General features: G+C 42.7%; 1 protein-coding gene across 1 annotated transcript in view; it reads left to right on the top strand.

The window, feature by feature from the left end:
* Window positions 1-966: 966 nt before the first annotated feature.
* The window catches only part of shn (schnurri), a 159,315-nt gene continuing 143,935 nt past the window's right edge, over window positions 967-16,346 (top strand). Inside the window, exon 1 of the mRNA XM_065230087.1 lies at window positions 967-1,052. Within this exon, the coding sequence (XP_065086159.1) occupies window positions 1,022-1,052 (31 nt within the window). The 5' untranslated portion in view covers window positions 967-1,021. The remainder of the gene's footprint in view (window positions 1,053-16,346) is intronic.

Below are 16,346 nucleotides of genomic sequence, written 5' to 3'. Positions count from 1 at the left end.
GAGCAGGAGTATGAGGATGTGCTGGTTATGCAAATGGAAACGAGGAATTTCTGCTCGAGCGTGAAAATCAAAATTTATATGAAGTGGAAAAACAAGTGAGTGAGCGAGTCGAGGAGGCGAAAATGCAAAGCAGAAGAAGCGTTTAGTCAAAGCAGTCGCCGTCGTGTGGTTTTTGGGGAGCAGAGGAATGGTGATGGTCGTCTGCTGCCGCCTTGCTGTAAGTGTGCCCGACGTGCCGTAACCGTGTGTATGTGTGCAGTGTGGCGGCGGGGGCTTTCGAAGCCAGCCATCATCGTCGTCGTCGTCATCGTCATCAGAAGTAGCAACAGAGCGGGCTGTGCTGTAATTTAAAACCGTGCAAAAAAGGCTCGCTAGTGTCGACGAGGAGAAGGAGCAGGAGGAAGGCCGAGCCGGAGAGCGTATGTGGATTTTCTTTTTCGTTGCTCTTTCCTGGTGCTTCCATCCAACAACAACAATAACAGACACACGCATCGGTCCTTCGTCATAAGCCGAATTCAATGTGAGTGCTTGCGCGCGGATGTTTCGAACCTGGAGGTGTTTTCCGCTGGGCTGGGCTGGGGCTGCATCACACTTGTTTACGTGTGTATTCTCCTACTAGGAAGGTACCCATACGTCGTGGTCGGTCGCTGAGAGTGCAAAAGCAAAAGAAGAGCAAGAATGTTTCATGCTGGCCATAGCAAAAAGTAAAATAATCAGTGAGGAAAATCGGCAAATGGTACAAGTGAACGAGCGAGCCAGCCCACCTTGACTTGGCCGGAGGAGGACGCGGCAGTGTGGGGGAAGGAGGCTCCATATGTGCGGCCGTGCATACCGATAAAGCAGAAGAAGAAAAAGTGCGGCCGATTGAGCATCGGGGAAACCGGAAGAAGAAACATATCGTTGGTGTGATTAGTGTTTAGGATAAAAGTGGAAGTGGTGGTGGTGCGTGTGGGAAGAAGTAGTACCAGCGACCGGATCGATCCGAACTGTTCCGGAGCTTCGGCAGACTAGATTTTTCACGATGGCACGCAAGAAGGGAGCAACCAAAACAAGTAAGTGTAACGTTGTTTTGTTTACATGATTGATTATTACTGAATTCTCGGGAGTTCTTTTTTTCTATTTTAATTTGGCTGTTGATTCATGAGCATTGCACGAAGATGGACGTGATAGATCATCTAGACTTCTGTACGTTACATTTTAGTATGAATATTTTTCTCAATACTTCTTCAGAACGATGTTAGGCCATATGTAGAACTTGAGTTTGTTCGGTAGAATGAGGTTTACGGAGATATGATTGAATTTCTTTATCACCTCTCTCCTTGATATCAATGATAATCTTATAGAATTAAAAATAAAGATCGGTAGAAAAGATCACAGTACTTTTGGCGTTATTCTAGAGAATAATAGAAATCCTAGGAAATCTGAAGGCTTGTCCAAAAGGCCACAGCCCCAAATGTTAAACTAAATTAGATTTAATAGCTTGTCTACACTTTAAATCTGGTTATTCGGGGGGCCAATCCAGGAAAAACTCGAGGACAGCTCCCTTCCTTTCTTTCTAACTTTGACGTGTTACCCGATATTGAGCCTGCTCTCAGCTTAGTGTTCTTTGAAACATTTATTAATTGAAAGCTTTCTATACCAACGAATGCCTGAATTTGTATATTTTGTGGCAAGCACAATGATAGTCTATGCTCAGGAAAGTCGAGAACAAATTCAACCCGAAAGATTTTCGACACTGGACCGGGAATCGAATCCTCCAGCTTGGTAACCGTGCCTTCACTGACTTAGTTTTCAATATAGACGAGATATGAGCATGAGCATGATTAGCATCCCATTCTCAGTGTGCACCGGCCACGTCCTTACCGTCGTCGTGGACAGGAAGGAATGTCAGTCTGATAGACGTTGCTGCTTAAGACCGAGTATAGTTCTGCATCTCCACATCTATCAAGGGAAGGGAGTTTGTGTTAGTAGGAAAGTCAATAGATCAGGCAACACTATTAGAAAGAGCTTGGGAATATACCCATGATTTTCTTCGCAGTAAGCAAAAACGGCTACCAATAAGCCACCGAACTTCTTATATTTAGATAGAGCTTGAATAAGGGCCTAACAGCTTTTGTAAACAAAGACTTCTCTCGATTATTTCTAGGAATTGATGGTGATGTTGATTTGCTTGGCCGAGCCTTGAGTTTCTATAAATCATCGAGAGAAATTATTGGTTACAACAGCTGTTACGCCCTAATTCCAGCTATATCTAGATATAGTAGAAACAACGATGCCCGAGTTGTTATTTGAACCGATTAATCCCGACGGCGAAACTAATGTTATTATTTTTTTTAAAGGAGCTTGAGAATGAACCCATTATTTTCACTTCAGTGAGCAAAATCGGTTACCACTAAGACACCGAGCTCCTTATATAGCAGAAACAACAATTGTATCCCAAGCTGTTATTTTAACCGTTTAATCACAGCTGTGGCGTTAACGTCGGCGACACTGATTTCCGATTTCTCTACCCCTCCGTAGTTGTTAACACTCCGAACACAATGCCTCCGGTAAAATGTGTTCGGAGTGTTAAGGGACATATTTTTGACATTAGCCTAAGCATGATCTGAATACACTATATGTAGTCAAGCGTGGGACAAATCTTTTCATTTTGCATTTACTACTCACTCACACGCATACAGCATCAGAAACGAGCAGTAACTTCGCACTGATTTCATTTTTATTATTTATGGTTTTATTTTATTCTAAGGTGATACGTTACTGCGTCCACAAATCACCGGCAGTGTGGTTGACTTGTGCTGCCACTTGAAATTTTTCTAACGAGTAAGTCTCGGAAACTATTGGAATTTAAAGCAAGAAATTTGCTGCTCCATGGGTATGCAGTTTTGTAATTGTACGTTTTCTGGAAGCTGCTGTTTATACTCCAGAAGATGCGAAGTGACATCAAAGCAAAGGCTTCCAGACCCAATCAGCCTATAAGTCGCAAAAATGGTTTTGCAAATGAATAACAACAATACCATAACAACCGCATGCTCGATCTCTGTTTCGTAAGTGAGGAGATGTGCACTGATTGTTCCATCATCATGTTAAAAACTGTAGACATCATCCTCCTCGTAATTTCAAAGACACTGTAGAGAGCGTCCTGTATAGCGTCCTGTGAAACTTCAGCGAAATGAAAGAGGCATCGACGACATCCAACATTCTTTTGTACGCAATCGATCAATTCGTACCTACGCGAATCAGTCGCGAACCTGTTAAACCTGCCTGGTTGAATTCTAGAGCTTAAGCGATTGAAAAAAATGAAAAGGGCTGCTCTTCGTAAGCACAGCAAATACCGAACCGATTCCACGAAAGCATGTTATTCTAAAGCGAACACGGATTACAAGTGACTCAACAACCAACTGTACCATGCACAGCAAGACCAGCTTCAGCGTCGTCTGAAATCAAACCCTAAGAACTTTCGGCGCCATGTCCATGCCCAAAGAAAGGAAAGCGGACTACCCTCAAGTATGACGAACGGCGTAGTGGAAGTGAACTCTATCGTGGTTATTGCCGACTTGTTTCGCACACAATTCAGCAGTGTTTTCAACGACGAACGACTCGGTACTCAGGATGTAGTTGCTGCGTCTAGTAACGTCTCTCCCTCAACCTTCTCCAGCCATCCATTTTCCATCACCAGCGAAATGGTTCCGGTCTAGATGGCGTACCGTCGTTAGTCCTCAAACGCTGCCTGACAGCTCTTGCGACACCTCTAGCCAACGTTTTCAAGCTCTCCTTGATGTCTGGGCTTTTTCCCAGCTTGCTGAAAAGAGTCTTTCGTGTTCACAATCCACAAGAAAGGCTGCAAAAGGACTGTTTCCAACTACCGTGGAATAGCTTTGTTAACTGCTACTTCCAAACTTCTTGAGTTGATTATACTCGAAAAATTGGTTCAAAGTTTTGCACACTGTATCTCGACGGATCAGCATGGCTTCATGCCTAAGCGTTCCACGACGACCAATTTAGTTACGTTCACTTCGTTCGTCAAAGAGAGACTATGTTTCTTCATCCTTCCCCGTGACATCCGGTGTTCCCCAAGGTAGCCATCTTGGGCCATTTCTGTTTCTGTTGTACATGAATGACGTCAATACCATCCTGAAATGCCTTAAACTATCGTATGCGGACGACTTGAAACTCTACTTCGTGATAAACGAACCTAGTGATGCCATTTTCTTGCAGCAACAATTGGAAGTCCTCGCTGAGTGGTGTCGTATTAATTGCATGTCACTGAATGTCTCGAAATGCTCTGTAATTTCCTTTGACCGCAAGCGTTCGCTTCTTCACCATGACTACAGCCTGACGGGCATAACTTTGAAACGTGAATCGACTATCAAGGATCTGGGAATACTGTTCGACTCCAAGCTCAGCTTCAAGGATCATGTTGCATACGTAGTATCCAAAGCTTCCTCACAACTCGGGTTCATATTCCGCTTCGCCAAAAAATTCCAAAGTGTATACTGCCAAAAAGCATTATACTGTTCGTTGGTGCGACCTATTTTGGAATATTCGACGGTCGTGTGGTCTCCATACTGCCAAAATGAAACCATGCGTATTGAAGCTATTCAACGGAAGTTCATCCGGTATGCTTTAAGGCATTTTCGCTGGAATGACTCTAGAAATCTGCCTAGCTATGAAATCCGTTGTATGCTTATCAACTTAGAGCTTTTGGATGCGAGACGTAACGTAGCAATGGCGAACTTGGTCGGTGATCTGTTCTACACTGCTGAGTAGTATCGACATCAATACCCGCCGCCGTAATCTACGATCGCATGCGTTCGTGAACAACCGCCTCTCACGAACCAACTACAGATGCAATGAGCCCATGCGGAGGATGTGTCGCATCTTTAACAGATGCTACACTGTATTTGACTTCATATTTCTCGTTTTAGAAATAAGTACAATTTTAAGAGTATTTTATGTTAATTTATCTAGAATAAGTATACTGTCAAAAAACGCCATCAAACGCCAAAATGACCAAGCTTGGAGGATGGTACGTAGGGTTTAGAGGCCTCTTAGGGGTTTATTACATTTCCGTTGAAGTCTGGTTTTACCAATTCAGTCGGTTAAGCTTTGAGCTTCCCTACACACTTCCCTACGCCTGGAGGTGGATGGGTCCAATTCGGTTTGATGGTAGCCGAGAAACACGTCTCACGAAATGTTGTAATTTTTCATTCCTGCACTGAAAAAAAAAGTCATAGCATACTTAGTTTAGCTTGCTCAATTAGCCAAAGTCTTCGCAACAACAATGTTTTATTCTAATTTGGAAGGGATCTGGATGAAGTGTATTCGCTGTGGGATAAAATTCATCTGCTGGGATTTCGTTAAGTGCAACACAAAGTTTTTTTTTTAAATCGTAAATTTCTAGTAAAAGCTATAAAGTATAGTTGGAGATGCTTAACGTCAAATATCAGACTTAAAGTGATCATTTTATATGAAAGATGAGAAGATGAAAGTATAGAGTTGATAGTTCCGTTAGAGTACGGCAGTGTGAAAATTGTATATAGAGAGTAGAATGCGAGAAAAGGTGAATTTTGAGGAAGGCGCGAATCGGGTTGATCATCTCCTTTACCAAACTCCGCTGCTGGGGAGGGATGGTGAAGGGTATCTCCGTCCGCCACCACTGGCATAAGAAATGATCGCCGCCGATTTGCTCATGTACCTTCGTAAATCGTTAACTTCGCACATGAAGTAATCCAAATTGGGGCCTGATTAGCCCTTCTCTCTTCTCCCATGCTGAATTTCAACGATGCCTACCAAGGAAACAGCGCCATCTCTGGGAAAAGTCTTTATGGGCATCACTTAATTGAATTAGGAAACGTGACTTTTGGTAAAATTTGCGAAAATTGTTTCTACGGGTGTTACTGGTATTTCTATTCGTTGTCCTAATTTACAGAGGCGTCTCGTGACTAATAGTTCCACTTGTTCGACAAATTACATGTTTTAAAAAGTGAGCTTGTTGATGTATCTGTGTGCAATGTGAACACCATGGGATGAGAAATTTGGTTTTCTTCCATTCGCAACTTCCTGGCTTCGGTGGAAGTAGTTCCAACCTGGAGCGCTCGATGTCCCATCATTCGTCTCGTTGAGTCGCATCGCTGAACCTAACAGTTGGCCACGAAATCCGAACATCTGTTATCTCAAATCGAGGACAGGCATTCCTTGCTAGTTCATGTTGTTCTTCGTCAAGTGGTCCGCCTACAGTTTGAACCTCTACATCAACACATCTCAAGCTGCCTTTAAGTTCAATTGGCTAAATTTGGTGAGTTTGTTCCTTTTTATCCAGTAAAACTGGTAGATCAAATGTTCGTGTTGCGTTACTGGAGTGAGATTTTTCACCGAACCCTAGTCCCGAACAGTTTTCAGTAAGCAAAAGAACACGTTTTGGACCTTGTTATTTTGTTGTGCCTTGTTGGTGGTGACAAGACTGGGGTAGTAGCCACTCCCGTTATGAATTTTTATATTGTACTAGCTGAGTGTGCCCGGCCTTGCTCGGGATTCAATGTTAGCTTGAGCTTATGCACCGATTAAAAAAAAAAGCATGCTATTGTGCGTAGCCCCCTCCCTCTCTTATGCAAAGGGATACCCCCTATGACCTCCACATGCCAAATTTGGTTCCATTTGCTTGATTAGTTCTCGAGTATTGCAGAAACTTCTGTTTCATTTGTATGGGAGCCCCTCCTTACAGCGGTTGAGGGGTCTCGAACCATCATAAGAACCTTTCTCTGCCTCAAAAAAAACCCACAGACAGACAGACAGACAGACAGACAGACAGACAGACAGACAGACAGACAGACAGACAGACAGACAGACAGACAGACAGACAGACAGACAGACAGACAGACAGACAGACAGACAGACAGACAGACAGACAGACAGACAGACAGACAGACAGACAGACAGACAGACAGACAGACAGACAGACAGACAGACAGACAGACAGACAGACAGACAGACAGACAGACAGACAGACAGACAGACAGACAGACAGACAGACAGACAGACAGACAGACAGACAGACAGACAGACAGACAGACAGACAGACAGACAGACAGACAGACAGACAGACAGACAGACAGACAGACAGACAGACAGACAGACAGACAGACAGACAGACAGACAGACAGACAGACAGACAGACAGACAGACAGACAGACAGACAGACAGACAGACAGACAGACAGACAGACAGACAGACAGACAGACAGACAGACAGACAGACAGACAGACAGACAGACAGACAGACAGACAGACAGACAGACAGACAGACAGACAGACAGACAGACAGACAGACAGACAGACAGACAGACAGACAGACAGACAGACAGACAGACAGACAGACAGACAGACAGACAGACAGACAGACAGACAGACAGACAGACAGACAGACAGACAGACAGACAGACAGACAGACAGACAGACAGACAGACAGACAGACAGACAGACAGACAGACAGACAGACAGACAGACAGACAGACAGACAGACAGACAGACAGACAGACAGACAGACAGACAGACAGACAGACAGACAGACAGACAGACAGACAGACAGACAGACAGACAGACAGACAGACAGACAGACAGACAGACAGACAGACAGACAGACAGACAGACAGACAGACAGACAGACAGACAGACAGACAGACAGACAGACAGACAGACAGACAGACAGACAGACAGACAGACAGACAGACAGACAGACACACAGACAGACAGACAGACAGACAGACAGACAGACAGACAGACAGACAGACAGACAGACAGACAGACAGACAGACAGACAGACAGACAGACAGACAGACAGACAGACAGACAGACAGACAGACAGACAGACAGACAGACAGACAGACAGACAGACAGACAGACAGACAGACAGACAGACAGACAGACAGACAGACAGACAGACAGACAGACAGACAGACAGTGACTTGCCTACTGTATGACGTATGATAATTGTCTACCACTCATTGCAGCACGGAAACTAAGTCCGATAGCAGTGGGCGCTCATCACTGTTTGATTTGATCACGCTTAATAACTTCTGATTGTCCTCAACATGTCACTGTATGAAGGGCCAAAAACGGGTTTTGGTGGATCGATAGGTAAAGGGTGATACGGTCAAAATTTGGTCAATATCAACTTGACGTATTTCTTTCAATTTTGCATTTAAAAAACCTGAACACCCCTCATTTTGAAGGTGTGTGTGTGTAGAATGTTGCTCCTATTTTGATTTTGGAATTCACTCTTCAGTTGTCAAAATGCCGTCCAAGCAAGAAGAGCAGCGTATCAAAATTTTGCTCGCGCATCGCGAAAATCCGAGCTACTCGCACGCAAAGTTGGCAAAATCGCTAAAAGTTGCCAAATCAACCATTACAAATGTAATTAAAGTGTTTGGGGAACGTTTGTCGACAGCCAGGAAGTCTGGACCGGGGGGAAATCGAAAACCGGAAGCCGCTGAGACGACAAAGAGAGTTGCCGGTAGTTTCAAGCGAAACCCTAACCTCTCAAAAAACGAGCCGGACTATCGACTTACAAGAAGGTAGTGACTCCAAATCGCGATGATAAACAAAATACGACGGCCAAAGCGCGATCCCGGAGGTTGTACACGACGATGCTGACGAAGTTTGACTGCGTGGTAATGGACGACGAAACCTACGTCAAAGCCGACTACAAGCAGCTTCCGGGACAGGAGTTTTATACGGCAAAAGGAAGGGGAAAGGTAGCAGATTTTTTCAAGCACATGAAACTGTCAAAGTTCGCAAAGAAATATCTGGTTTGGCAAGCCATCTGTACCTGTGGCTTGAAAAGCAGCATTTTCATAGCTTCTGGGACTGTCAACCAAGAAATTTACGTGAAAGAGTGTTTGAATAAACGTCTGCTGCCTTTCCTGAAGGAACACGGTTGTTCCGTACTGTTTTGGCCGGATTTGGCATCTTACCATTACGGTAAAAAGGCCATGGAGTGGTACGCCGCCCAACGTGCAGGTGGTTCCCAAGGACAAGAACCCTCCCAACACGCCAGAGCTCCGCCCAATTGAGAAATACTGGGCTATTGTCAAGCGGAACCTAAAGAAGACCAAAAAAACTGCTAAGGGCGAGCAGCAGTTCAAGGCAAACTGGCTTTCTGCGGCGAAGAAGGAGGACAAGGTGGCTGTACAAAATCTGATGGCAGGGGTCAAGCGTAAGGCCCGGCAATTCGGATTTGGAAAAGCGGAAGCCTAACTGAATATTTTTCCTGAATTTTATACTAATTGAACTTGAAAAAGAAATTTAATTTGATTTTTTAAATAAACGATTTCACCGATTTACACGCGTTTTCCCTTGACCAAATTTTGACCGTATCACCCTTTAAATTCACCTATACGCCTCCACATGATCATACAATTGGTCAAAAAACGAGCCGTCCGACAGAGGGATAACCTAATGAGTGTGGAGAAGAGACCGCCCTTTTTCCACGAGATGTTAACAATTTCACTCTCCCCATCCAAATCGCTTCAATCGGGGTCCCTCTCAATCGCAGCATTGATAAAAATTTAAAATTTAAAACGATCTCACCAACTTTCGCTGTTCCTTCACCCTTCTGTCAAATTTTTGTGCCTATTTGTGAACTCGTTGTCCTTCTCTGCATCACTGCTAGTCGCTACGAGTCTTCCGAAAGTCTCCCATGTTATTTCTGATGCGTGCTACGATATTTCGACGTCCATTATCTTTGTATGGTGATTTTGGGTTCCTAGTTGCATCTCATAAAACCGTAACACCAATGCGGAAATTGGACAGTGTCTCCGGGTATTTTCTTAACGAGCATCACTCCATTGTCGTATCGCATGTGCTCCATTTTGCAGCTCTTCTTTCACTTTTATTTTGTTGACTCCATGGTACCGGATTAGCAATGATGTGATATAACCACAACGGGATGGCCGTTCAGAATGGTTCAACGGCTGTGAAATGAGGGAACATTTAAATTTAACACGGTTTAAAGTATTTCAATGCAACATTACATTTGTTCACTAACAATTAACTCATTTTTCAATATGTTAACCTAACTAATTTCTGGCAGAATTTACTTGTGTTTCATACAATTAGTATCAATGTTCCGTCATATCGTATCTTCAAGGGATCTCCGCAAGCGCCACATTTCGTTCAGGCTCTTTAGAACTACATGTGATGAAATATGAAACGCACATTTTAAAGTGAATTGCACATAACAATGTTCATTGTTTACCAAAGAGCAGGGCGCTTGCAGTGGCTTGCCTACTGAGCAGAAAAACGCAGTCCTAGGAACATTCATATTAAAGAGATTTATGGTCAAATCGCTTGTTTATCGTGTATTTTGCGAAACTTGTCGTCGTCGTCGGTGCCGGGTTTGAATGGTTACAACAACTCGAATGTGATATGAAGGGCTCGGTGGTCTTAGAGTGACCGTTTTTGCTTACTGAGCAGAACATTGTGAGTCTATTCTCAGACCCATCCACATTAAATATTTGTCAATCGTTTTATTTGTTAATACGACTACATGGTAATAACAGCAACTCGATGATTAAAACGGAGTTCGTTTGCCTAGTGGCAAACGTTTTTGCTTGCTGAGTAGAAGACCGTGGGTTAAATCCCAAACTCGTTCGCGTTATATGAACGTTAGGACATCAATGCAGCTTATCGTTTACCTTATCGATTCTCTGTGGAAGTGCAGAGGACTCATCGGATTCCATCAAAGCGAATGTCACGTCAATAAATTCCTTCCCATTCCTTTCTTGACCTGCATTCGGGCGCGGCCGGTGCTGGTATTGCCTAGTTTGAGATCACCAGTTTTTACACATTGTGCAATTACAGCTAATCAGGCAATAACAGAGTAGCAACCTTGGGCGGTCAATCATACTCAGGTTCATAAACTTACTTTTAAAATTCAATGTTTAGGGTCCTTCGGTCCTTCGAAGAAGGTCTCCAGACTCCTCTTTTGATTTGTCTAGACTTGGAAATTGAAGTCCTGCGAGCATTGAAAATCTCATCAAAGAGTCCTTTTTCGTCATTCCATACATTCACGATGCTGAAGGACATCTTCACGCTCATTGGTTTGGAAATTAGCTAAAATAATAACATTTTTGATCTCTACTACCTGTCCAACGACGTGTCAACCTGGCCGCTACACCACAAGCTGTTTCCCTCTGACCGAAAGGAACACACTCCATTCATGCTGCAGCATATTATTTGCTTACGTGGAAACACAACAACAATCTAATATTTCGCACCAACTGACACTGCCAATCGCACCAATGCCTCTCGCACGATCCCCCGGAGGAACCTAGAACGCTCACTAGGTCCTCGTGTGTCCATAAAGCACAGAGCACAGCACATTGCATTCGCAATAATTTTGCAAATAGTGCAATTCTCCCCCTTCGCGCTCGCTTGGCAATCAAAAGGTTGTCCGATTGCTGGCTGATTGGTCGGTAGGTAGGTAGGCAGAGTATATACTTACTGAGAAAGCAAAACAGAATACTTGGTACCCAAATCGGCGTGTCATGCTTTATTTTTATCGAGAAGCATTCATGCGCTTGTGGGTGTAACAAGTTATACCAAGCCACCCAAACGGCGAACGGCGACGAAGAGCGAGAGCGTCTATCTGTATCTATATCGGCGCTCGCAGCAGCAGTTCGTGGTAGACGGAGTCTCCATCATTGCTACATCGTCGTCGTCGTCGGTTGTCTACGGATGGCCAAAGTCAGTCGATTTGATTATGCCGTGTTCGTGTGTGTGTGTGTGTGTACGTACTACAGCTGAAAGTAGCCAGCAATTTGATATGCATGCATGTGGGAGGTTTGTCTGTGTATTGGAAGGCACCCCACAGCACCCGAGTATGAGGAATTCCGTCGCATACGTATGAACGAAAACTCGATCCAAGTACAAGTAGGAGTCGAAAGCACAGACAGCAGCAATATACAACGGAACGTGACTGTGTCGTATGAAAATTCGCTGAAAACTTGCTGGCTGCACGGTACGGTTGGCATACGAGTGGTGGCTGCTACAACATAACAAGAGGAATACCCGCTTTTCTTTCATTACGTAAGGGGATTCCCAATACAGTGAACCGAAAGCGGAATGGAGCAGGATGAAGGGAGCGAGATTTTACGATCCGGCAGAACGAGAATGGGATGGGCTGGCTGGGAGGAGAAGCATCATCGCCTTTCTACCCTGATTCGAATCCCTATGCTTCTTCTGGTAGGAGCATAGTAGTGTAGTGGTAGTAGAGGTATTTTTCTGAAATTGGAATTACTATTACAGGATATGCCGGGACGGGATAAGCTGCGGGAGAAAGGATCGTTGTCAGACTGAGGGGTGCGAGCGAAACCGAAACAAGAGCTAAGGTAAAAGTCATTTGACCCTCGTCGGTTTTACGAGGCGTCGCTCCTGATTTTCTCCCTGGATGGGGAAGGATCGTAGATGGTACATGGATAACATTAGAGATTGGACATCTCAGAATCAAAGCTTTAAGGCGCACATATTTAGTTGTACTATTTATTTATGGCACGTGTTCGAGTGCCTTTCTTTAGCTGATCCTATTTTTCTGATTTTTTTAATAACAGGGTGTCGACTACATGGAAACACCTGGCAAATTTGCGATTTCCAGGGAATTCAATTTTGTACCAGGGAATTCCTTTAAAATTCAGGAAAATATTGCTTCAGCATCTCTCAATACTTAAAAAAAAATAAGCATGACTCAATGACTGATCTCACTAGTCTCATACAATATAATTGGTTGATGATGTTTGAGGCTGTTTGTAAATAAATCAAATCAATAGAGTTGCGAGCATGTAGTTGGCCAAATTAAGGGAATGTGGATTTTTCGGGTCTAGATTATCAATTTCCTGAGTTGAACTGGGATGCAGAGGGTTGTTGGCTGTATCTTAAACTTAACTTCCAAGTGGGCCTGTGCGTCTCTCTCTTCAAAACCGGATCCGTCATATTTAACCGGCACCGATCCGATTGAGTTCTATAAGTGTCTATTTTCTATCCGAAAGAGTCTGAAACTGAAGCCACGATCTCCTGCTCAGTATGCAAAAACGGTCGCTACCAAGCCACTGAGCTTCTTACACCACAGCAAACCGCTACGCTTGACTATCGTTCAAGTCTGGGTTCATAATGCTATTCGAATCAGGGCTTAACGTGACCTCCCTCTCTCCCCTAACTGTCAACCATTTGTGTTCACTGCAAAAAGACTGCTTATCATTTATACGCTGGTATTTAAAAACTCTTTGAAAATTTTCAAAGTTTTTTAAGCCATGCTAAAGGTAAAAGAAAATAGCCCCTCCTAATTTAAATAGTAAACGTTATAGATTGAACACTTACGGTTCCCAGTCTGGGATATGCGTAAAAAAATTCTCAAACGAAATTGCTTAAATGTTCTACAAATTTTATTTTACGATGAAATATTTACATTTTGGATCACAATAGAATTGAAGTGTTTTGATTTGTATCCCACTATTCAAAGAGTGTTCATATAGTTCTGCAGATTTATGAAAGTTATAAACGAATGTTTCAAATTCTGTAGGAACGATTCAATTTCGGACAAGTTAAAAAAGAATCTTCATATAATTTTGTGTATGCTCAATTGTGCAACTGATTTATTCTATTATGCGTAAATTATGACGCAGCGGCAAATGTCCCTTCCCGTGCATTGATTAATAAAATACAATTTTCCTTGTTCAGGACGTAAGGTATTTTTACAGTTCAAGATTTCAAAAGATTTCAAAGGCTCAGATTTGTTTAACTAATTCAGGGTATCAAAATCAGGAAAATTTTCAAATATATTCATGCTGAAGGCCATTGGGGTGAACCGGATATAGGTAAAAGATTGATCCAAGTGTAAGAAATACAGAGTTTGAAATAATAACTGATCACTGATAACTGATATAGGATCTTAATACGTCACCGATTGTTTAAAAATGCTGAGACTAGAACAAACGAGCTTAAGATTTTTTGACATTTTCAACATTTTGAAAGGCTTAGAAAACCTCCCAAGAAGAAGCAAATTTACTTCAATTTTTATTTATTGATTCTGAAACAGACCGAAAGCCTTTGACATTTTTCAACATCCTAGATTTATAAAATTAGGATTCTGGTTGAAATTCTCGTGACTCATGACAAATTTTCTTGATTCTGACAGTTTGAAGAATATTTAGGAGATTTTCGATGAAGATTCCAAAGAAATTTAGTGGAGAATATAAAATAATTCTGACTAGAATTTATTTATTTATTTAATTTATTTAATACAAGTATTAAGCGTAGTACAAATAACCACATGTGTTCTCAAAGCTCGTACTACACTGAGAGATGATCAGTTCCGTCTCGAAAATAATTGTTTACATTGATTTTTAAAGTATACGTATGAGGCAGCTTGTTTGCAATTCATAGGCAGTTCATTCCATAATTTCGCAGCACGTTGATGAAAAGAGCATCTGTAGATCTCTGTACGACATCTAGCGAGTGTTAAATTTCTTGAGCGAGATGACCTCAAAAATGAAAAGAAATTATGCAAATAAACAGGACCTTCATTCAGAATTTTGTAAGTTTGGGTACATACTCTCAGCTTCACGTAATTTTCATAAGTGCAACCTAAAATCCCCTTGTGATTGATGCCAATATGTTCAAAGCGAGGAATTTTATAAACATATCTTGTAACAGCATTAAATGCAAGTTGTAATTTTCGAGTATTATTGGAGGAAGTAGATGTATATAGAACATCAGCATAAAGGGTGATACGGTCAAAATTTGGTCAATATCAACTTGACGTATTTCTTTCAATTTTGCATTTAAAAAACCTGAACACCCCTCATTTTTAAGGTGTGTGTGTGTAGAATGTTGCTCCTATTTTGATTTTGGAATTCACTCTTCAGTTGTCAAAATGCCGTCCAAGCAAGAAGAGCAGCGTATCAAAATTTTGCTCGCGCATCGCGAAAATCCGAGCTACTCGCACGCAAAGTTGGCAAAATCGCTAAAAGTTGCCAAATCAACCGTTACAAATGTAATTAAAGTGTTTAGGGAACGTTTGTTGACAGCCAGGAAGTCTGGATCGGGGGGAAATCGAAAACCGGAAGCCGCTGAGACGACAAAGAGAGTTGCCGGTAGTTTCAAGCGAAACCCTAACCTCTCTCTCCGAGATGCCGCAAATAAGCTGGGTGTATCGTCTACAACCATGCATCGAGCCAAAAAACGAGCCGGACTATCGACTTACAAGAAGGTAGTGACTCCAAATCGCGATGATAAACAAAATACGACGGCCAAAGTGCGATCCCGGAGGCTGTACACGACGATGCTGACGAAGTTTGACTGCGTGGTAATAGACGACGAAACCTACGTCAAAGCCGACTACAAGCAGCTTCCGGGACAGGAGTTTTATACGGCAAAAGGAAGGGGAAAGGTAGCAGATGTTTTCAAGCACATGAAACTGTCAAAGTTCGCAAAGAAATATCTGGTTTGGCAAGCCATCTGTACCTGTGGCTTGAAAAGCAGCATTTTCATAGCTTCCGGGACTGTCAACCAAGAAATTTACGTGAAAGAGTGTTTGAATAAACGTCTGCTGCCTTTCCTGAAGAAACACGGCTGTTCCGTACTGTTTTGGCCGGATTTGGCATCTTGCCATTACGGTAAAAAGGCCATGGAGTGGTATGCCGCCAACAACGTGCAGGTGGTTCCCAAGGACAAGAACCCTCCCAACACGCCAGAGCTCCGCCCAATTGAGAAATACTGGGCTATTGTCAAGCGGAACCTAAAGAAGACCAAAAAAACTGCTAAGGGCGAGCAGCAGTTCAAGGCAAACTGGCTTTCTGCGGCGAAGAAGGTGGACAAGGTGGCTGTACAAAATATGATGGCAGGGGTCAAGCGTAAGGCCCGGCAATTCGGATTTGGAAAAGCGGAAGCCTAACTGAATATTTTTCCTGAATTTTACACTAGTTGAACTTGAAAAAGAAATTTAATTTGATTTTTTAAATAAACGATTTCACCGATTTACACGCGTTTTCCCTTGACCAAATTTTGACCGTATCACCCTTTAGTTAAATAGCGGAACTAGAAGACTTTGAGCTAATTTCAAACGAATATGTTTAGGAGTACAGTCTCTCAACAGCACTAATGAATGCAGACCAAAAAATACTTTTTTTGAAACACTGTTTACTTGTGCAGTCCAGTTCAGATGCGAGTCCATTATTATTCCCAAATTCTTAACAACATCTGAATATGCTATTGCGGTATCACCTATCATAATGCAAGAAGTATCTGAAATGTTTACTGATCTATTTTTAAATATGATTGCTTGAGTTTTGTTTG

The sequence above is a fragment of the Ochlerotatus camptorhynchus genome, unplaced genomic scaffold (genome assembly GCF_037179485.1).
Source record: "Ochlerotatus camptorhynchus isolate MF236.1 unplaced genomic scaffold, CSIRO-AGI_Acam_v1.1 ptg000328l, whole genome shotgun sequence".
Classification (NCBI taxonomy): Eukaryota; Metazoa; Arthropoda; class Insecta; order Diptera; family Culicidae; genus Ochlerotatus; species Ochlerotatus camptorhynchus.
The sequence above is the reverse complement of the archived record's forward strand: the minus strand, read 5'-3'. Positions and strand labels throughout refer to the sequence as shown.